Consider the following 23,595-nt stretch of genomic DNA (forward strand, 5'->3'; position numbering starts at 1 on the left):
CCCATTGGGAAACATACTTTTGCTGTGAAGTTGTGATGTGTTTAATTTGGGGTCTAAGATAAATGTCAGTCCTCAGGGGAGATGGATGTTAAGCAAGAGTTTTCCTTTCGTACAGTGGGCTTATTTGATGAATAGCTTTACTGGGCTTTCCTCTGTTTGTTTGTTTAGCAAGGCTTCATTATGTAAACTTCTGCACTGAAAAGCAAAGAATGTTTTCTCTCTCTTCAGAGAATTAAACCATAATGGAGAGTATCTGGTTGAACTCTTGGGGAAAATACGGCTTTGTGTTTTATAACACTCTCCTGTTAACATTCTTCCCTCTGTAGCCTTCCAGTATGATCTCATGGATGTTCTTCCCTCCTTTAAACAGTCTTGATGGATTAACTAGTATTGAGCTTTCTAGTGAACAGAGAAGGTAGAGCCCTGAACATGCTATAGAGTAGCCTCCCAAATACACAGAAAGTCTCCAACTAAAATATTCCTCAGCCCCAAGAGATGCTTCAGGGAAGGCATGGGTCAATGCTGATCCAAAACGAGGGGGTAACTAATGAGGAAGTACATGTTTTGAGAGAAGGAGTGTGCTTCTCTGCTTGCAAGTGGCTCATGGAACTAAGATTCTGGAAGACTCCATGGGCTAGCCTCTTCTAGGCATGCTGATGCTTTAGGCAGCATCCCCATTCTGATCTTGGACCATTTCTGGTTTGACTTTAAGACATGGTACCAGCTTGGGTTGGCTCCCAGGGGCCAGGTTCTCAGACAGTTCACAAGTTTTGGTGTGGTTCTTTGAAAGTAAGTAGTATAATTTATGTTTTTAAAAAGTAAGGTCTAATGGGAATTAAAATTTAAAGTGGTACTGCATTAGTCTGCTTGGGCTGCCATAATAAAATACCATAGACTGGGTCAGTTAAACAACAGAAATTTATTTTCTCACAATTCGGGAGGCTGGAAGTCCAAGATCAGGGTGCCAGGATGGTCGGGTTCTGCTGAGGTCTCTCTTCCCGGATTGTACATGGCCGCTTTCTCGCTGTGTCCTCAATGGTGTAGAGACACCAAGCTCTCTGGGTGTCTCTTCTTATAGGGGCACTAATGTCATCATGAGCATGCCACCCTCATGACCTCATCTAAACCTGATTATCTCTCAAAGGCCCCATCTCCATATCATCTCACTGGGGATTAGGGCTTCAACATGTGAATTTAGGGTGGACACAATTCAGTCCATAGCAGGAACAGAAATGTACACTGGGAAAGAAAGGGTATGAATTTTGCCCAGGTTTTGGAGTATAGGTAAATCGCATCATCTGGTAAATTAACTTTTTTCTCCCTCTCCCTTTTCATTTCAAACACATATTGATCACCTATTATAGACTTCTGAACATTCAGGAGCTTTTCACTGAATTTAGAATAAAATCCCAACTGCTTAATGTCCCTAAGAAGCCCTCTGCAGACATCTGTGACCTCCTCTGGTCACTCTGTCCCCTGCCTGTTCAGTATGCTTCACCACATTAGGCCCTTTGAGTCACTGCAGGCCTCAGGAGTGTCTGCCTTTGTCCTAGTGTCCTAGTGTGGTTCTCTCTGTTCTCCTGGGCTTCCTCCCCTCCACCCCCTTCCCAAACCAGTCAATCCCTTCTCATCCCCAGGGAGCCCTTCCAAGAACGCTGATCTAATTAGTCCCCTCTCACAGCACCCAGCAACTGGAGGGCACCACATGGCCCTTGTCATCATTAATCATTACCTTTTTATTTGTGTGTTTATATGTTGATCATCCATCTCCTCCCACTGGACCCTGACCCGTGGGGAGGGAGTGAGGAGGGGAGAAGGAAGGGACATCTTCAGCATGTCATTCAAGTCCCAAAATGTTTGGGAGGGCTTGCTCTGAGACAAAAGAGATTACATAAGTGAAAAATATGTTCCTATAACTGGTGTGTCTGATAAGAAAATCCAGAGATTTGGGCTGAGGGTTCATGATGTGTCTTTCTCCCCGGGAACTGGTTGGTCTAACATAGTTAAGTTACTTTTAGACCTGGGGGGTTAGAGAAACCAGAAGGAAATCCGAACTTTCAAGTTTTCAGGAACATGAGGGGGGCTGAACGGGGCAACTGGACCCAGCAGAAACAGACTGTTCAACCAGGCCAGGCAGAGCCTGAGGAGGAGCTGAAAGCTTCTCTCTGCCCCTCAGGCAGAGGGCGTGACTCAGAGAAGTCAGTTAGGCCCACCCCCTCTCTTCCAGGTGGTTCTTGTTGAAACCTTTTAGAGACAGAATAGGGAGGGTGGGTGTAAATATGGGGGTCTCTGCACTAACAGGGGCTCACTGTGTGTGCCTGGAGACGGGGAACTTGACCACTCTTTCCACTCCCACCTTCGACTCTAAAAATAAGTGTAAAAAATATTCAGTGGATTCATTGGAAATTCAAGCATCAAAGGTATTCCAGGTAGAATCTCCCCTCTCTTGCTTTCTTCCCTGACACTCCAGAAGTGTTTATGCGAGAGGGAGGGAAAGACAGGGAGGGAAGAAGAGAGGAGGCCATAGGGTGCTCTTCCTTCAAGTTGCAGGGACTTCTGCAAAACCTGAGGGGCTTCCTGGCTGTGGGAACTCGGAGATCCTACAGTTTGAATCTCGCTCCGATAAAAGTCATCTGCTCATTAAAAGAACACAAAACTGTTTAATTGTTGTCTTTGTGGAAAATTACATGACTGTCATCAGCTGTTGCTTCTGGCAGCGCTTTCTGTTCTAATGTAAATAAATGAGGTAACAGATTTAAAGGAACAGGCTGTATTTACATACTTGCGAAGTAGCCTCACAAACAATCTGCCTGTGTTAGTCAAATATACACAAATTAAATTGTGGTATGCTAAACACTGGTTACTCATTAAAGCCTTAAAGTTGGCATGATAGGAAGGGACATCAGAAGTGCACTTCCTTTCGTGGGGTGGTAACCAGAAGCTGCCTTTTTTGTGCAACTGGGCTACTTTAGCAGGCTGAAATTTAATCCTCAGCCCTTTTCTGCCCCAATTCTGTGAACAGACTTGTATGCACCAGAGGAAACTTCTGAGCTGCGAGGGTGGGATGGTGGGGGCAGAGGAAGAGTCTTTTAAACTCAAACAGAAACATGCCATGCTCAGCATTTCTTGGAAGGCATACAATTAAAGCTTCATTTTCAATTTTTGTAAATCACATTCCCTAAGTCATTGGATCTTTCTGACTCAGTTCACTTTCTTGAGGTAAAGATTTAGACAGGGATTTTTAAAAAATTCTGTTGAGGGCATTACCAAGATTTTATCGGTCAAAATGGGAAGCAATGTATTTTAAAACATGAGAAAAAAGAGCCCCCGGACAAGTTAATGATTGAAAATAGTTGTAGAAGTATATAGAACCAAAAATTTAGCTGAAAGTGCATTGCATTGCAAATTATACAAAGATTAGGTAGGAGCCAAAGTTATTGTTTTTAGTTCTCCGTGTATAGTATAGTCAAATATTAGCTTATTTCTATAATGAGAGATTTTATAATCTACCAAATTGTTGAGGTGACAGGGATGACACATACTCTGAGGGAAACAAAAATAAGTAAGATACCTGAGTTGCAATGACTATACAAGCAATGTCTATTTTGGATAAGCATCAATAGTCTAAATTACGATTTTTGTCCAGCAGAAAATCCAATGAAAGGCCTGTCTTATTAACTCAAAATTCAAGAAAATTCTGGAATAAACGTTTCAGTAATTTTCTTTTTTTCTCTCAAAACGTTACTAAATACCACTTGGTTAGATAAACTAATATTGAGTTTAAGAACAAGAGTAACGTTCCGTCTATTATGGGAAGACAGTTTTGTGAGGGGAATTCTGGAAGTAATTTCAACTTATGACTTGTCACCAGGTAAAGTAGGCACAAGGGGAGACCTTTTACTTTATCTTTTAATTTTTGTAAATTATTTACCAAAAGAAATTGATTACTTATCTCCATATCTCTTCCCTCCAGCTGTTGGTATCAAACATATCAACATATCACCTGTGTTCCTGTGACATATGGCTAAGTCCTGTGTACAGAGGGATGTAAATAAGACTGGTCCTGCTCTCCAAGAACCCAAGTTCTATTGAAGCTATTAATTTGGATATACATAAGAAGGGAAATGTGAAAAAAGTGAATAAATATTAAAAGTGCAGTTTTATTTGTGGACTGAGGCTGCATGTATACATGTAATAAGTGTTGAAACTAAGATTTTATACACTGAACCTGAGAAAAATTTTGAACACCTCAACAAATTGAGGCATTGAAGATATAGAAAAGTTACCCCACACACACAATTTTTCTCTATCTCTATTTGTAAAATTTCTAGGAATATATATATACACATTCATATATATGTACATTTATAAATATATATTCCTAGATATATAAATATTTATATTTCCAGAAAATTTGCCAGGAATGCATTTATGCCTATTTGGTAAGCCTAGATATCTTTTTTATTTTCAATTCTGTTGAACTCTTAGGATATAAATAACTAAATATAATGAGGTTTCCAACGGAGACCACAAACCACAATTCTGCGTGCCACTTCTTCTTGCTTTTGTGGAGACTAAACTGGGACCCAAGAGCACTGAATACGACCTTTACAAGGGCAGGGCTGCAGGTGGGGTGCCCTGTGGCCTCTGCTTTGGCATCCTTTCCCTTGCCTCCGACTGGCTCTGGCAGATGGTCTTTTCCCTACTTCTCTGATCCAACTGTACCATCCTTCAAGGTCTCACCTCTAGCAAAACCTACTTCCACCTACCATCCTAGTCCACAGTAATCCCGCTGCCTCTGACCACCTGGAGGGCTTGTTATCTTTGCTACCCATTGACAGTTATTATGCAGATAGCTACAGGGTTTGAATGCCTTCTTAAAGATACCAGGATGGGTGTTTTATACACAGTCTCATTGAGTCATTACAACAGACTGGAGTGGTAGTACCCCCACTTTACAGTTAAGGAAAACTAGTCTCAAAAGACCCCATAACTTTCACAAAGTCACACAGCTGGCATGTGGCAGAGCCACTATTCTAAAATCCCATGGGAAGCTCTTTCTCTGCCACGTTATGTATCATACACTGCCTCCTAGAGCTGGCTTTTATTTATTTATTTATTTGTGTGTGTGTGTGTGTGTGTGTGTGTGTGTGTGTGTGTGTGTGAGGAAGATCTGCCCTGAGCTAACATCCATGCTAATCCTCCTCCTTTTTTTTTTCCCCCAAAGCCCCAGTAGATAGTTGTATGTCATAGTTGCACATCCTTCTAGTTGCTGTATGTGGGACGCGGCCACAGCACGGCCAGAGAAGCGGTGCGTCCGTGTGTGCCCGGGATCCGAACCCGGGCTACCAGTAGCGGAGTGTGAGCACTTAACTGCTAAGCCACAGGGCTGACCCCTGGCTTTTAAACTATATCTGTAAGATAACTTGTATCTCTTACCAGAGACGAGACAGTAAACAACCCGTGAGGCAAGGGACTAACATATGTGTAGATATATCTTTCTGGAACACTTAACAATATTTGCCCAACTAAACAATATGTGCTCAATTAGACTCAAGATCCCGTTTTTTTTTAAGAGTGTTAAGCTATATGGTACCTCCTTGCTTATGCCTTTTCACACGTTGGACATTTCATGTGTAAGCAATCAACTGACATGCTGAGGAATTCTGCTGTCTGATTCATGGTTCCCACCAGCAAAACCAGTGGACTCAGCCTAAGTCTCTCTCTTCCCCGGGTAACAAAAACGTTTCTTTATCCCCTTATTTCTTACTTAATAGCTAGTGACACAGCACCCTCACTCGACTCATTCTCTCTAATATAGCCTCCCTTCATTCTCCTTAGGAAAAAATACACGTTCTCTGGGGACAGGACCATAAGTCAGTTTCGGTGACACCACCTGGTGTTGAACTTGAAATCTTTCCTACTATAAAATACCCCATCGTGTCTATGGACTATAAAGATAATTTCATAGAAAACAAGAGGTAGAAGTAATCTTTCTGGATCTAGCTGGTATCCCAAGAACTTCTCCTGTTAAAGTGGGTGATTTTCTGCCCTGAAAGGTAAGAAGTGACTCTGACTCCCTCTTTGCGAGTTTCAGCTCTGGAAGTGTGATGTCAGCTCTGGTTTATCCAGCTTTTGTTTCTTCTACAAGGATCCACCTGCAAATAGGATCTTGAGACTCTGCTTTGATGTACTCCAGTTTCCATGGAGGATCCACAAAACAGTAACCATTAGGGCCCATTTTATACCAATATCTTTACCATTTATTGTAATATTATCTAACTCATGTAGCATTTTATCCATATTAAGAGCCCTATGAGATAGATACTACTGTTAACTCCATATTATAGACATGGAGACTGAGGTGCAGAGATGTTAAGTAACTTGCCCAAGGTAACATAGCTAGTTAGTGATGGGAGCCAGCAAGTTAAATTCAAGCAGTCTGGCTGCAGGCTATGTTCTTAACCACTATCGTCAAAGTACCATTTTCCTTTAAAAGACCACTCACCCAGTAAGAAAAACTAGACGACAGAAAGGGGTGATCAATATGCTTGCAGCAAGCTTGTAGGAGAGCCCAGTTTTAGTCCCCCTCTACCTTTCCTTGGGTGTTAATTCCATTTGCTGACCTTCAGTGAGAGTTTTCCTTAAATTTCTAGAAGGTGCTCACTTTCCGGCTTAGCGTGAAACCAAAAAGCTTGTGTGCAAAAGTGCTGTCCATCTTTAGAATGTGCAATTCTCTTGCTTATCGATTCTGCATTTGGATGGGGTTTCTTTAATTCACCACCCAGAGACTGCTTCTGAATCTCATTACAGAGGGCTCTTCTGTTTCTCAGACCGCGGTAGCCAAAACAGCCACAGGAGCTGAAACACATCTACAAAGAGAAAGTTCCCACTAAAACCAGAATCCATTGCTTTGGTGGGACTGTCACCTAACTGACCTCCTATTGGAAGAAACTGGCGAGTCATATTTCTACGTATTTTTCTTTAGAGGTCCTGGGTATTCTTTGTTGCCATTCAGAATCAACACGCTAACCATACTCATTTTGGCAGAGAACCTAGTTTTGAGATAAGATTTGGAAATGTTTGCCCCCAGCATCAGTTGCTCATGCCTGGAAAATATTTACACTGATAACTACAAGTAATTGTGTGCCTAAGGAGATCACTCAGCATGGTGGGGTCTGGGGGACAGGGGAGGGAAGGCAGGGAGGGGAGCAGTTTTATTTAAAACATTCAATCCTCCTCTGGAAAACCAGGGATCCAAAGACATGCAGTCTTTATTGGGAAAGCTAGGACAAACAAAATAAAATCAGATATATTTGTTTAAAGAGCTGTTGCTTTCTTTATGATAAAAGTATGTTATTTAAACTTTAAAACTGCTCAGATACCTCGGTTCCTAGTTCTTTTGAAATGAAATTTTAAAAGTTAACTCTAGAACAGTAGTTTACTTATCATTGAGACTTTATATTAAGCAGAATTTTTTTTTAGACCTTTAAAATGGTAGTTTCCCAAACTAATTTAAAAAAAGTGCTTAATATGTGCTAAATATTGTTTTCGAAGTACTTTATTTTAATTAACAAGTTTAATCCTCATCACAGTAGCATGGAGTAGGTCCTATTATTATCCCTGTTTTATATATGGGGAGACTAGCAACCAAGAGGTAAGGAACTTGCGCAGGGTCTCATAGGGAGGTTTTGGCAGTGCTGGGATTCAGACCCGGGCAGTCTGGCCTCGGGTTGGCTGCACTGCATTTAGGGTTCTCAGGGACTGCAGTGTGCACGGATCAAGTGGAGGCGAGGACAGCGACAGTGATGATGTTGGGGTAATAAGACATTGCGTATCAAACGCCTGGATATATATCAAAATGTTTGCATAGGCTCCCTGTACCACAACTCTATGGGTAGGTGATATTATGTTCACTTGACAGATTAATAAACTGAGGGTTTACGAGGGGAAGTGATTTGCACCCAGTCGCACAGCTCTTGTGAGTCGAATCCCAGTTGCAGCCTGGGTCTGCCTCTAACCTGCTCTTCACCACACGCTACACGGCCTCTACTTCAGTTGCTAGTTATCATGTTGTAATGTTCTTATATAGTAATAACAAATATGAAATAATCAAAGCTCCTTATTAAGTGATCAGTCAGTTCAGCCTCTAATGGTGTATGGTGGGGTACGGTGGAGGGAAAGTAGTTGGAAGAAAAAATCATATTAATCCTACTCCTTCCCTGCCCTTCTTCCCAGCTTCCAGTTCCAAACCCCTAAGAGAAGAAAACAAGCCTCCCTACAGACATCTCTCTAAAAAACTACCACTGTGAGATTCTACTGCTTCCTTTTGCTTTAAGCACTGTCCCCAGAGAGAGTTCTTTAACCGCCATCTGTGGATGCGCATAACTCTTAAGGAGAACTGATGCCTAAGTTGATCAACAGACTGGCAATTGAACAGGAGACTGTATCTTCATACTCTTCAATGAGTATTTCCTCGTCCAGCTAATATGTTTGAATTATAGTATTTCCTTTTCTATTTGCTCAGTCTCCAAATTTTCTATGAGCAGAGTTCCCACATGGCTTAAACATACAATATACACATCATTTTGCACGTGAGCACCCCCTGTGATTCGAAGCATTTTGTGTCTGTCTGTCTCAAATTTCCTTCCCCCTCCCCCCATGGGCTTTTTTCCCCCATTAGGCAAATGGAAGGCCCATGCCACCTGTTAGCATTACGTCATTGGCTCCCCAGAACACAGTTGCACCAAAGGCCTTAAACAAAGTAGTTCTTCTTGTATTGTTTGCACTCAAAGAGCTGATATCATGCCAACTGATGTCATTGTATGTCTTTGTGTAACTGCTATGGCAACTGGGCAGGTGGGGAGCCTCTAGCTGATGTCATCGGCAAAGGAGGTGTAGCGACAGAATTTTAAAAAGCTGGATGCTGCTTTTTTCTGTGTGTGAGGTTTTCTGGCATGTATTTTTTTAAACTAGCTGCTTTTAAGACAAATTACAGCTTGAGTACCCTAAATAAGAACAGAGAGAAGGTTTTCTTTTTTTCCCTCTCTCCCCACCACTTACAGACTTCGAGTTTGTTTTATTCTTTCCTCTCTTCTTAGATGGAAAAGTGTAGCAACAGCCTTTGTCTTAAGAAAAAAAGTGAATTAGCTTCCCATCACAGGATCAGTGTGGAACTGTTTACTTGGATTTTATTGAGGCAAAGCTGAGCAGATTTTAAAATAATCTTCGGAGTCCCTTCTGGGGAGCCTGTGATGGTGGCAGTGGGTAATTCAAAATTTTTTTTTTTTGAGTATTCACTGGTAAAGTTTTGCTAGTTTCTTATTCCTTCTGCCTACTTTAAAAATGATCTCTTTGGGCCTAAACTTTATTACTAGGATTTCATATCAAAATAAACTAATAATAAGTAAGAGGAGAGTTTAATTCTAGAAATCAATTAAATAAATTTAGAGCTCTTGTTTTACTTTTGAAAAAGCAAAGATGGATTTTGACACTTACAGATGAAGGAAGTGATTGGAATATTACCTCCTTAGAATGACCTTTGGGTCTCTGAGGGACCTTAGTGAGAATATGACTTCCCTGGTGTACATGGCTGGCTCTGTGTGTATTGGCTATGAACAGTCCTGAGACTCAGTCTGGGTTACAATGTGGAGCTTCCTGCTGTGGTTGCCAAAGATGAGACTTGAAATGGAGAAGGACATATGTTGGGTTCAGAAACTAGTGGACAGATAGATTTCCTGTCCTGACTTCAACACACCCATATCCTGTTCACACTTTGTGTTTCCTGCCTTTATCTCCTGAAACTATCAAGCCAGATGGAAGGCATCTGTCTATGGGGGTAAATGTTGTGTTCTGGTGGCTTTCAACTTACAGGACATCTCCAACCTGCCCCTCTTTTCAAAGGGAAGGCCCGAGTGTATCTAGTTCTGTTTTATTAGAATTAGAGCCCATTTGGTGGTAATAATGTCAACTTCGCAGCCCTCCCATGTATATTGTATAATTTAACCCTCGTAATAATCCTTTGGGTCTATCCACCTGTGTGATGCATCTAACAAATATTAAAGGAAAAATTTAAACAATAAACTATGATCCATACATTTCCTAAATTAAAGAAGTGTTCTTTTTTTGCCTGGTCCTTCAGCTTTTTCATCAGAGTGAATGTTTTTGATTTGGCTTTTTTCATTTAATGTTAAACAGAAATATTTTAGTTCTTTCATGTTCTTTTTACAACTTTTAACGGCTACATTATATTGCATTGGGTGAATATAATAACTTTTCCCGTTTTAAAAATATTTGTTTTTGTTTCTCACTTGGCCTTTTCTATAAAACAGATACTGCTGTTGTGAACATCCTTATGTATCTAGCTGAATATCTTTGATTTCCTTAAGATATATTCTCATAAGTGACGCTGCACTTGTGGAGGGGGAGTTTTGCATTTTAAAAATGGGGAAACTGGTGCAGTTTTAGGCTTTTTACACTAGACTCATAATTCTTAAGAGGCAGAGCAGAACCTTACGTTCAAAGGTGTGTATTCGCAGATCTGTTAGAGGTTTCCTGATGGTTTTATGTACACGCAAGGCTCAGAAAGGAGGGTACAAGGAACCGAGCCGCTCTCAACTGGAAGACAGGGTTGCCAAAGTCAACCTACATGACAAAGTCAGGGACCTACATGGAAAATATCAAAAATAGATCATAAGGTCAGCTCACCTCACCCCTCCCTGTATTTTTCTCTTTTCCAAGCATTCCTCTATTGCTTCCACCTGTGGGAAATAATATACATAATATTAATAAAAACAGCTGATCTTTGCTGAGTGATATGGTGTGCCAGGCAAAGGGCTAAGCACTTTACATGTATTACTCTATTCCAGACTCCCAATTACACCAAGAGGTAGATGCCTCATTTCGCAGATGGGGGAACTGAGGCACAAAGCGAGAAATAAACTTAGCCAAGTCACAGAGCCAGGAGGTGGTGGAACTGGGATTATAGCCAAGGTCATCTGGTTCTCCCAAAGTCCCTGCTTGTAACCACTCTGCTGTATTGGGACCAAACTTGTCATTCTGGGTGAGGTGAGCTTATGAAGGATGCAAGACATACGCCTACCGTGCTGAGATACTGGCAGAAGCTCTCTGCCCGAGGAGGTCATCCGTGCCTTCCTCAGCTCCCAAAGTGCAAGGTTCTATATAGGCCACCGAGCATGTGGCTCTTTGAGGCGGATCAAATTTGCTGCTGCTGAAATCTCCTGATGCTGCATGGAGCTCTTTCCAGAGGAACATGCCCCAGTTTGCATAAAGAGCACATTTCCGAAGTACTGCATGCCGTCAATATACTCTGAAGCTTGTCCTAGTCTCCAGATGGACTTTCATTTTTGTTTTGATTTTATAAAAAAAAAAAATGTATATAAGTAACAACACACACTCATTCCTATGGGGAAAGTGGCATTTTCAGCCAGCTCCGAAGTTCTAGGAAGAGTCATTCTCGTTTTCTGTGTTTTTGTTCCAGGTGGACTTAGCAGTTTTAAACAGAACCATGAAAACCTCTGTGACAACTCCCTCCAGCTCCAAGAGTGCCGGGAGGTGGGGGGCGGTGCGTCTGCGGCCTCGAGCATGCTACCTCAGTCCATCCCCGCCACCCCCGACATCGAGAACGCAGAGCTGACGCCCATCCTGCCCTTCCTGTTCCTTGGCAACGAGCAGGATGCTCAGGACCTGGAGACGATGCAGCGGCTGAACATCGGCTACATCATCAACGTCACCACTCACCTGCCCCTCTACCACTACGAGAAAGGCCTGTTCAACTACAAGCGGCTGCCGGCCACTGACAGCAACAAGCAGAACCTGCGGCAGTACTTTGAAGAGGCTTTTGAGTTCATTGGTAACTATCTCCTGTGGGGACTTCGCATCTTCCCCTTTCCTTTCCCCACCGGCTTCTGCTTTGATATCAAGTCCAAGGTTTATGCCTGTGTTGGAAAAAAAGCTGCTCTGGGGTGTTTTCGGGCTCTGCCACCTGGTGCAGCCAAATTATTCTCCTCATCAAGTGTGTTGATGGGTTCATCAAGTGTATTGGAGCCATTAGGATGGATATAAAGGAACAGTAATCCTACTTGGTTGGGATCAGTTCAGCTAGAAATCTTGGTCCCTCAAGGTCTCAGTGAAAAAGTGGTAGGGGTTAGCGTTGATATGTTCTATAAGATGATTTCAGAATAATTGATGGAAAGGAAGAAGTTGGAGGGCAGGGCTGGTGCTGTGGCTATCTGGTCTACTAGTGTCCCTCAGCACCTTGTGGAAAACGTAGTGACTATGACACCACCTCCAAACTCACCCACACCTCCCTAGCGCCGTACTAAGACTTATTCATCCAGCATAGGAGGGGATTTCATTTCCTTAACTTGAGTTCAGTTAATTTGCAATTGGTGTAGCCTCTTTACATGAGGTTGAGGCTGAAGGGTTGCTTCTGAAGACCCTTTCTCAGGGAAACAATGCTGTAGTGAACATCCTTATGCATCACATCAGTGCAGAGGAGAGAGAAGTGAGTGTGGGGGGGTGAGTTGTTTTTCCCTTCCACCTGCTTTGTCTCAGATCTTAAACATTGGGGAGCAAAAGGCATAAATGTGGGTCCTAGTGAGATGGTGCTGGATTCCCTTACACAGTTTACCCCAGACGCACTGAAGGAGGAAAGATCAAATTGAGTAACCTGCATAGTTTCCAGGCAGGAAAATTCTGGTAACGGCACGCTTTTATCTCCAGGTGGAGGCAACTGACAGCCTAACCCTAATACACCTTTAACTTTTTTCTTTTTTTTTGTGAGGAAGACCGGCTCTGAGCTAACATCTATTGCCAATCCTCCTTTTTTTTTTCCCCAAAGCCCCAGTAGATAGTTGTATGTCATAGTTGCACATCCTTCTAGTTGCTTCTAGTTGCTGTATGTGGGATGCGGCCTCAGCATGGCCGGAGAAGCGGTGCGTCGGTGCGCGTCCGGGATCCAAACCTGGGCCACCAGTAGCGGAGCGCGTGCACTTAACTGCTAAGCCACGGGGCCGGCCCTCCACCTTTAACTTTTGCTGTTGGTATAGCCTTGCACTGTTGTAATGGTCACATGATCATTTTGGGAACACTCGGCACCGAGCAGATACTCACAATTTTTTTCAAGTGACTCCAACCTTTATTACCACAAAGAGGTGACCCAGTCCCTTTCCTAAATATTGCAGCAGGTCATTACTGGCTTCTGTATCAGGAAGAATACACTAGTGTTTGGCACTCCTTTGTCAGAAAACAAAGTCTTGGGTTAATAGCCATTGGGTTTGGTGGATTTGCTGTAGAATTGGCAGCTCTGGTTGCTTTGTTCAGCTGTTTTCCTTGCTAATTTTGCCTTCAAGGCAAGACCATCGAATATTCAGTTTGGAGGAAAATCTGAGTGGTCACTGAACTGAGAAAAGTAAAGTGACTTCTCCAAGGTCCCAGGAATTTTAGTGTCAGAGAAGGGACCAGAACCCAGGGCTCTTGACTCCCAGGCCAGAGGCCTTTCTACAATACACTGCAACAGTGTCTATGAAACTCTGTTAGTTCCCAACTGGCAACACTTGTGGACGCATAGATACCTTATATTTTTTACTAATAATATCTGAACTAAACCTTGAGCCCTTGAGGAAGAAATATTTGTCACCCAATAAATGAGGAACTTCCTGATTGATATTATGACTGCAATTTTATCAGACTTAATTCCAGTTGGAGGAAGTTAGGAAAATATTTTCCATTTAATGAGTATCATAAGATATGCTTGTTCTAAGAGGATTTCAATCAAAGCACCTACATTCCTTATAGATTACTCAGGCGTACCTCCTTTTTTAGAAGGAAAACAAAACAAATAAACAGTATTTAATCTGATCAACAATACAGTGTCACAGCATGCATAGGCACAATTTTATTTTCATTGTGAGATCATTGGATAAATGAAATCTTATAGTCTTGCTTTAGGGAAAGCACAACGAGTTTTGTAAACATAATAACATTTACTTAGAGTCTAATATAAACTAAGCAGAGTCTAGGTTTAGGGTTTAACTATGCCTCTTTATTTATTCGTGAATTGAGTGATATTATTCCCATTTTCCCTGAGCCTCATTAGTTAGTATTATTCCCATTATTCAGACAGCAGGATTGACGATCTGAGAAATTAACGTGACTCACACGAGATTATTCATCTAGTGTGTGGTGAAACTGGGGGTCAAACCTAGCACTTTGCAGCTCATCTTCTTATCACCACTCTTCCCAGTCTTGATGTGGAGGTCGATAAATATGTGTGCTGAAGACACGAAATTGAAAAAGGGAGATGTTTTCTTAAAATACAATTCTCTGTGAGAAGTCAGCTGAATCTATAGATTCTTAGGATGAAAATTTGCATGATGCTTCCTTTCTTGGTCCACTGGTGGGTAGCCAATAGGAGTAGTTTAAGTTAGATCACTACTTTCCTTACTCTATCTCCTTCCATCCCCTTCATCTAATTGGTATTCCTTCAGAGATGCTTTCTTTGGGATGCCTTCTAGTCTAGAAGTGTCATTAAGAATCCATTCAGGTAGTGCCCACAAGCTATTCTTATCAGCTTTTAATATATCTGAAAACTTATAACGTATTGCCTCTTTCAGTTGCTCGGGATTCTGAGCTCTTGCTGGAGTTCCTCCATCTTCCACATCATTGATGTGTTGGAAAGGCATATGTGGATACAGAGGGGGTTGAACAGTTCAGATGTAGGTGATGCCCTATGCCTGAGTATCATAAGTCTTGAGCCAACGTTGCTACACTAGGGTTTTCTGGTGAGAAGTTGAACATGGTAACTCTCTAGTTGAGTTTTTTTCCTTTAACCTTGGTCAGAGCTTACTAAGACTGAAACTCTTACCCATGTAATACCAGTTCCTGTACAGAGCAATTCTACAGTATAAAGCAAGAAATGTTTTTTTCTTTATCACAGGTTGGGGAGACATTGTTACAACACTAGTTTTGATAAGTCACACAACCTGGCAATTGGAATTAAGATCCTTAATCAGAAGGATCTACTTAATCAGTAGCTTGCTTAACATGTAAGTTAGTTGTGTTGTAGTTCTAGCTTCAGTTAGCTGCCATCGATTGTGAAGTAATCTATTACTATGAATGACTTCTTCACCTAGTCTTCTCTTTAAATGTAGAAATGTAGCCTCTTATTCATGCTAATATTGTTTTTAGCCAGTTCTGGAGGTTGTGACATAAACATACACAGTCAACCAGTAAATTATACTTGAGTTTGAAACCATTTTAATTTATTCTTTCTCTACAAAATATGGCATTGTCAAGTGTAGATAAAAGCTAAGCTCTCTCCTTCCATCTCTCTTTCTCCTTCCCTTCACCTCTTGCCTTTCTACCTTTTTCCAGAGGAAGCTCACCAGTGTGGGAAAGGACTTCTCATCCATTGCCAGGCTGGGGTGTCCCGCTCTGCTACCATCGTCATCGCTTACTTGATGAAGCACACTCGGATGACCATGACTGATGCTTATAAATTTGTCAAAGGCAAACGACCAATTATTTCCCCAAACCTTAACTTCATGGGGCAGTTGCTGGAGTTTGAGGAAGACTTAAACAACGGTGTGACACCGAGAATCCTTACACCAAAGCTGATGGGCGTGGAAACGGTTGTGTGATAATAGTCTGGATGGAAAGGATTACTGTTCTCCATTTGGAGATGAAGAGGAAGGAGAATGGATTCCTTCTTTTTTCTTTTTTTTTCTTTTTTTAGATGGGGGTAAAGTTTGTGAACAGAAAAAAACTTGTTTAAAAACTTTTTATTTTTAACAAGTGTGAGAAGAATTTAACTTTTGATGCCATTGAGATTTACTTCCCAAGAACTGATAAAGCAGGGAGGCTAAAGAAGTAATTTTTTTAAGCCAATAATAAAAATATAATAAAACTTGTTTCTTCCCCTTTTCCTTTTAAGCTATTTGTAGAGTTTATGATTAAATAGTCTGTGCAGGTTCATAGACCGACGATACTATACTTTAAACCGTTTAAAAAGAACCAAAAGTAAGTAGAAAAGACACTGAATCATGAAGGCCTGGGATCTGCCTGGGCCATCCATACAGAAAACAAAAACCCAACCAAACCAAGCCCTGTTGTGCTCACTGGTGCAAAGAGAAGATCAGGGCAGCTTGAGTGGTCTAAGAACCCTTCACAATCTTTAAAGAGACAAAGAATACTGTTGATTTTGTGTGTTTCATACTCTGGATTATTTTTTCCCCTCTCTCTGGGTTTAAGAGATTTTTTGAAATAGCAAGAACTGACCATTATACCATATGCCTTCACTGGCTTCTTGTGCAATAATATGGTGTTTTGAGTGTGCAAATGAGTGTGAGCTGGCAGCCGGATGATAGACAAATAGTGCAAATTTGCCAGCTTGGAGATAGAAAAGAATTAAACAAAACCAATTTCTTTCCTTCCCACCTTTTTCCTTTGTTTAATTTTTTTTGGATTTGAATCTGGTTACAGTGCCATACACCTTGTTACATATGTATATCAGAATGTAAAAAAAAAGACAAAAATTTATTTAAAAATATTTTTTGCAAAAAAAATAACTTGGTGTGTTTCTGTTGATTGTGTAAAAATTTATTTTCATTATATAAATGAAACTTATTTTGGGATGTGTCTTTTTTCCTCCTCTTTTCCTCAACTCAGGTTCATGCATCTCCTACGTCCGGTAACTTGTACATGTAACATAATTGGAAATAAACATATGTTTTTAAATGGGGAAAGAGAAATGAGGAAGGGAACACATTCTCTGTTCTCCGTGTAAAGCAGAGAAAATTAGCAAGAAAGCAAAAGAGCTCCAATATCCATATGCCCAGTCATCACCCCCTCTCTTCTCACAGCCCGTCTCATAGCCCTGCTGTCCGCTTTTGCAAATGCCATCCCTCTTACGTTGGGGAAGCCTCAGGTAAAGTCGCCCTAAAGGTATGAGGCGGTTCTATACCAGCCTTTGTGCTTTGGTGATCAGCTCATTGTCAGACTGGTTAGAATTCCGTGATCTCCCCATTGGCTATCTGATAAATACTTCTGACAATCTGCCATTTAGGGGTCTTGATGATCCCCCTCCCCATTGTCACTTGCTCAATTGACATCTCTAGTAACATTAACCACGTAGTGTGCACTGCAGCAAATTGCTATTTCCTACTCTTTTGCCAGCAAACTGAACTCAGCTTCATAAAGACGGCTTCTCTATCACACTTGGTTAATACATAGCTGGTATTCCATGGGTTCCCAATCCACAGATGAGTGGGGTGGGAGTAGGGGAAGAACATATTCCTAATGTTTCTATTACAATGGATGTCTAGAGGGACTTGGCCATAGGAGAGGCTCATGGGAAACTGAAATTTGCCTGGGGTGAGTAAAAGAGTTGAAGAATTCTGGCATGTCCAATTCTATGTGACTATATTTGACTTAAATATTTTTGTGAACATTTGCTTACAGATGTTAACAACGAAATATTTTTGACATTTATTTTTTTAAATAGCTTTTCTACTAGTAGTGATTTAACTTTTATAAGAAAGTGGAGACTGAATTTAACAGGAATTCACTGAAAGCTGTTTTGAATTATTTTAGGTTATTACAAAGTGTTAATCAGGTGAAAAGTAAATCTCTTATGGTGCCTTCTATTCTTCAGACTAATAATTTTCTTGGTGCTAGAGCTTATTTAAGGAGTCGTGTGGATACGTAATTAGTGATTTAAAATATGTGGTGATTTACTAGGCATTTTTTTTGTTTATTCTAAGTCCAAATGTTAAATTTTTGATAGAGTGTAAGGCTTATTCCCTTTCTTTCTTTTTCTTTTCTTTTTTTTTTTTTTTCTAACAAAAGAAGGAGAAGAATCAATACAGTTTCTCTTTTTTAGCTATATGGAAATGATTTAGGTTTTTAAACTTTATGATTTGGGGAGAAGATTGTCCTGGAGCAGACAGGAATCCTGCCAGCCAGCATACCAAGAATTCTGAGCCACAGGTCTTTTTTGCTAATCTGTTTTGAGTCACTTAGCCTCCATTTCTTCATGAGGAATGTTAACCACGTCATGAAAATAACATGGATTAACTAAGCCATTGCTCTAGAAAACAGACTGCCAGGTTCCTGGGCCTCACAAGGCGCCTAGGCTGAGCTGGGAAATAACTGAGTGTTGTCTTTCTGAGAAGACAGAGATTCTGACTGACCAATGCATGCATCATTCTGAGAGTTCAGCAAGGCTTGTTTCATGCTGAATGAATCTAATGATTTAATAGAATGAATCTGTAATATATCTAATAAAAAAAAAAAAACAGATACAACTGGCAATGTTACCTTAAGTTGAACAGAAGAGCAGCTCCAACTCCTCTGAGTATATTTATTTCAACAGTTAATACTTTTCCAATTAATGCAGATTAACTGGGATATAGAGTCCACATTTCATGAAGAGCTTATGTTAGCTGCTTTTGCATAAGGACAAGCAGGGTGGGAGGTGGGGCAGGGGAGCTGACAAATGAAGGACATATACAAGGGGAAACAGGAAAGCAGAAATGTACACAATCTGGCAATCACATGTTGACAGTAAATAGGAAAGAGGACCTTCTGAAAAGATAATAAAATAAGGGAAACAGAAAATTGTATGTTATAGTAAAACAAAAATGAAAAATTATCAGTAGTCTCCCCCTTATCCGTGGGAAATATGTTCCAAGACCCCCAATGGTTGCCTTGAAACTGGATAATATCGAACCCTATATGTTATGTTTTTTCCTATACATACATATCAATGATAAAGTTTAACTTATAAATTAGGCACAGTAAGAGATTAAAAACAATAACTAATAATAAAATAGAACAATTATAACAGTATACTGTCATAAAAGTTACTGTAGATTTTAGCAATCTTAGCATATGATTTTTTTCTTTCCTTATTAAGTCGAGAACTTGCACGTTTTCAGTTTAAGGAAGCATTTTACAGCTTCTCTTTGGCATATCTGAATTGCGAGCATCACTACTCTTGTGCTCTGGGGCCATTATTAAGTAAAATAAGAGTTACTTGAACAGAAGCACTGCTATACTGCCAGAGTCGATCTGATAACCAAGAGGGCTACTAAGTGACTAACAGACAAATAGCATATATAGCGTGGATCCACTGGACAAAAGGATGATTCACCTCCTGGGCCAGAGGGCGTGAGATTTCACCATGCTGCTCAGAATGGTGCATAATTTAAAACTTATGAATTGTTTATTTCTGGGATTTTCCGTTTAATATTTCTAGATCTTGGTCAACTGGTGGTAACTGAAACCGTAGAAAGTAAAACCACAGATAAGAGGGGACTATTGTATCAGAACAAAGAATTAAGACCTGAATTACACTTCAGAAATTGACTAAGATAGAATGTTAATAAATTGCTCTAACTAGATCTTCTGGAAGGTAAGTCTGGCAAGCCAAATTGAATAGAGATCAAGCAATGTGGCTATCACCTTATTTCTGAATGAACTCTTGTAAATAAGCCACAACACATTATATTTATGTTTTATTCCCCAAACACGTAACATCCAATCTCAGGAAATGTGGGTTGATGTTTGGTTTCAACCTCTAATTGGAAATAGTTATTATATATGGATGTAGGCATAAGAGGGGGCCAAAAATGACAAGTAAGCACTGGCCCCCAGAAGGATGGACAATGATAAAGTATTTAGAAAACAGTGTCTAAAATTAAACCTGCCTATAGGAGACTTCCTGTCTTTATGGTGGTGGTAGACTATGAATGCCAATGCTTTCCATGGTTCTTAATTTCCTCCTCTATGACAACCTTTGTCAATGTTTGGCACAAGATGCACGTATCAGGGTTTGATCAGAAGCAGAACACTGGGTGATATAGAATGAGGGGTTTATTCTAGGGATTAGACATATATGGGCTCTAGTGAAGAAATCAGTGAGAGTGTGTTGCCTCTATATCTGATGATGGGCTGAAGTCTCGGGGGGTGAGCAGAGCTAATAGGGAAATAACCTGGGCATGAAGTGGAGGAGAGCAAGGAAGAACTGGAATTAGTTGGAGAAACTAGAACCCACTTTTGCCTTTTGCCAACTGCTGTGGTGTGCCTGACCTTGGAGAAGGATCTGAACATACACCTGGAACAGGACTTGTGAAGCTGATGGAGAAGATCTGGAAGGAGCATTAGGAGCTTCAGTCACACCTGCTGCCCTAAGTCAAGCTGAGTGACCAGGTTGGTGACAACATGTGCTCGCTGCAAGAGTGCCCGGTGCCCTCTTCAGAGTGTAATGGCTGCTGCTTCATTTATGCCTTCCAAATCTCGTGTAAAGTTTTCCTACAGCTAAACTTAACCCAGTGTGAAACAGGAAAGGGAATTCTGTGAAAGGTAGTTGCTGATTTAGCTAAGTTGATACTGTACCAAACCACCGTAGGCCATCATTGCCAAGTTGACACTGGTCTACGCTTCTTTTAACCATACATAACTCCCAGACAAAGACATTAGAAAATGCTTTTTCCACCTAAAAAGATGCAACTATCACTTTTACTGTTGAAAACACTGTAAAAGTGTTTTCACTTTTCCCCCCACCATGTATTACTTTTTCTATTTTGGGCTGATGTTCATTCCTCTTCTGGTTAAGATCCTTTGATATCATGTAGTGTAAATACTGAGATATGAGAATATTATAGATTGATGTTTGCCAAAAAGATATGTTTTCTAAGTTTTAAACCGCAGACCTTGTAAATGTCATCTTATTTGGAAATAGGGTCTTTGCAGATGTAATCAAGTTTTAAAAAGGTCATATTGGATTAGAGTGGGCCCTAATCCAATTACTGGTGTCTTTATAAAAAGAAAGAAATTTGGGAACACACAAAGGAATGAATGTCATATGATGATGGAGGCAGAGATCGGAGTGATGAATCTACAAGCCAAAGAACTTGCTGGAAATCACCAGAAGCTAGGAGAGATGCATGCAACAGATTGTCCTTCAGAGCCTCCAAGTGGAACTAACCCTGCTGACACCTTGATTTTGGACTTCTAGCCTCCAGACTGTAAGAGAATAAATTTCTGTTGTTTTAAGCCACCCAGTTTGTGGGACTTTGATATGGTAGCCCAAGCACACTAATATAAAGGATAACTACCTTTGCCACATTTTGTATTATATGGTAGATAGAGGAGAAAAAAAGAATTGGTTAATATACAACCAAATATATTTACATCAAAGTAAGAAATGTTCATAACTCTTATTGTCCTAATTTCTACAACTGATCGTGTGGTCATAGCTGATGTTTATAACTTCCTTCTTGCACTACTCATGCCATATACCCTTTGTCCTCAGCAAGCGCCTCACCTGGTTATGGTTTCTTGCCTGTTGAGGTGACCCAAGTGTCGTTTTTGAGGGTTCTGGGCCTTTGGCAGTCCTGCCTGCATTGGGTTGTTTTCCATTTACTTTTGATACAGAACATGAGAGTTTAAGAAGTGCCCTTTGTCCAGACATCCTTCTTACTCCTATAGTCCCGTAATAATCCAATTCCAGCCAGTACAGTAACCCCATTCTTGTCTGTTGGTTCTTTAGTGTGAGGAGCCCAAAGTGACTAGTAGGCAGCATCAACTTCCAGTTTAATGGAGCCATTGCTGGATCTCCTAGCAGAAGCATCTCTCCCTTGGCAACTAAGCCTTCTAGACCAGCAGAGTCCAAAGTTGCAGGGGAGGTAGAACAAATTTTGCAAGTAGATCACTAGGGGTAACAGTGAGAGGAGATTTTTCCATTTCCACCCCTTGATTTCTGGACTTGTGAATCCTGGATAAAGGAGTAATAGCAACATATATTGGTTGATGATTTAGAGAATTTACTGCATTTTTCAGGAAATTACCCTAGCCCGGCAAAGTGTTTCCATTCATCTAGCACAGTAACCGAATTGTCCAAAGAACCACTCCACTACTGCAGAGTGCTGGATAACATGGTAAAACTAGTGAATTCCATGATCATGAGCCTGTTGCTACACTTCATTTGCTGCAAAATAAGTTCTTTGGTCAGAAGCAAAGCATTGTGGAATACCGTGATGGTGAATAAGACATAAGAATACCATGATGGTGAATAAGACAGATACTGATTTTGGCAAAAGCATTACAGACAGGGAAGGCAAATCCATATGAAGACTAGGTTTCTACGGAGCAAGAACAAAAGAGTGCCCCTTCCGTGATAGAACTGGTCTGATGTAATTAACCTACCATCAGATAGGTGGCTGATTCCCTGGGGATGGTGCTATTTTAGGGGCTCAGTGTTGGGCTCTGCTTTGGGTGGATTGGACACTTAGCAGTGGCTATAGCCACATTAGTCATGGTGAGTGAGAATTCATGTTGCTGAGCCCATGCATACTCTCCATCTCTGCCACCCTGGCTACTTTCTCCCTTAACCCCTTGGTCAAGGACAGAAGTGACTAGAGAAAGAAACTTGACAGGGGTCCACAGAATGGGTCACCTTGACTGTTATTAAGATCCTTTTACGCTGAGATTGAGCTTTGTTAAGCAACCAAGTGGGATATTTTGTGCCCATTCGGGGAGTTCTATCCATTTACTTCTTCCCCAGACTTTCTTATCACCAATTTTCCAATCATGTTTCTTCTAAGTCCCTAATCATCCATGTAAAGCATTGGCCATTGCCCATGAAACAACGTAGATTCATACGTCTGACTATCTCTCCTTTGGGACAGAATGAACAACAGGTCCTCTGCTGGAAGTTCTGCCCACCGGGAAAATTTTCCTTTACCATGATCCTCCTGGGCCACCCCACAGTGGAGCTATAGTGATGTAGCCATTCATTTTCAGATGATACCAGGATATCACACAAAACTTTCTGTAAACAAGGTCAAATCTTGTGCTTTCAGTAGACTGGTCACAGAGAACTTCCAGTGAGGCCAAAAGTGTGAGTTCCAGGAGGTATGATAGCAGGAATAGAGACCATGGGTATCTGGGTCACTTGCTGACTCAACTTACTTCTAGCTGATCTCATATAACCCACGTCCACTTGATAATGGAATGCTGTTATTTGTACCATACTTAGAGGCTTGGTGGGTTGACAACACTTAGTTCTTCAGGTAGTTCAAGTTGCATTATACCTTGATGGTCCATGATCAAACTTCTAATTTCAAACTGCTATTTAAAAGAAGAATAGTTTTTCTGAAGAAACCTCCACAGTTTTGCTCCAAAATTCTAAAAGCCAGTTCTATGATTCACCTATCAGGTGAATGGATCCATATAGGATCTCTATCCAACGCATACACTTCTAGCACCATGGAAGTTACTGGATCTAGATGTAAGAGCTTGCATGATAGCCTTGAACTATTGCAGAGACTTTTCTTGTTTTGGACCCCACTCAAAATTAACAGTTTTTCCTGTTACTTGTAAATGGATTGGACTAGCAGGCCCAGTGAGGTATATGTTTCCTCCAAAATCCAAAAAAGCTCATGAGACATAGTGCCTTTTTCTTAGTGGTAGGAGGAGTCAGGTGCAGTAACGTGTTCTTCACCATGAAGTGATATCTTGGCATGCTCCAAACCACTAGATCTCTAGAAATTTCACTTGGTGTAGGCCCCT

The 23,595-nt window shown here is 40.9% G+C and overlaps 1 protein-coding gene across 1 annotated transcript in view; it reads left to right on the plus strand.

Moving 5' to 3' along the window:
* Positions 1-16,647, plus strand: part of DUSP10 (dual specificity phosphatase 10) — a 38,530-nt gene extending 21,883 nt beyond the window's left edge. The window contains exons 3-4 of the mRNA XM_058533671.1: positions 11,501-11,872; positions 15,397-16,647. Of these exons, the coding sequence (XP_058389654.1) occupies positions 11,501-11,872; positions 15,397-15,662 (638 nt within the window). The 3' untranslated portion in view covers positions 15,663-16,647. The remainder of the gene's footprint in view (positions 1-11,500; positions 11,873-15,396) is intronic.
* Positions 16,648-23,595: the final 6,948 nt, after the last annotated feature.

Source organism: Diceros bicornis, chromosome 38 (genome assembly GCF_020826845.1).
Source record: "Diceros bicornis minor isolate mBicDic1 chromosome 38, mDicBic1.mat.cur, whole genome shotgun sequence".
NCBI classification, from domain to species: domain Eukaryota; kingdom Metazoa; phylum Chordata; class Mammalia; order Perissodactyla; family Rhinocerotidae; genus Diceros; species Diceros bicornis.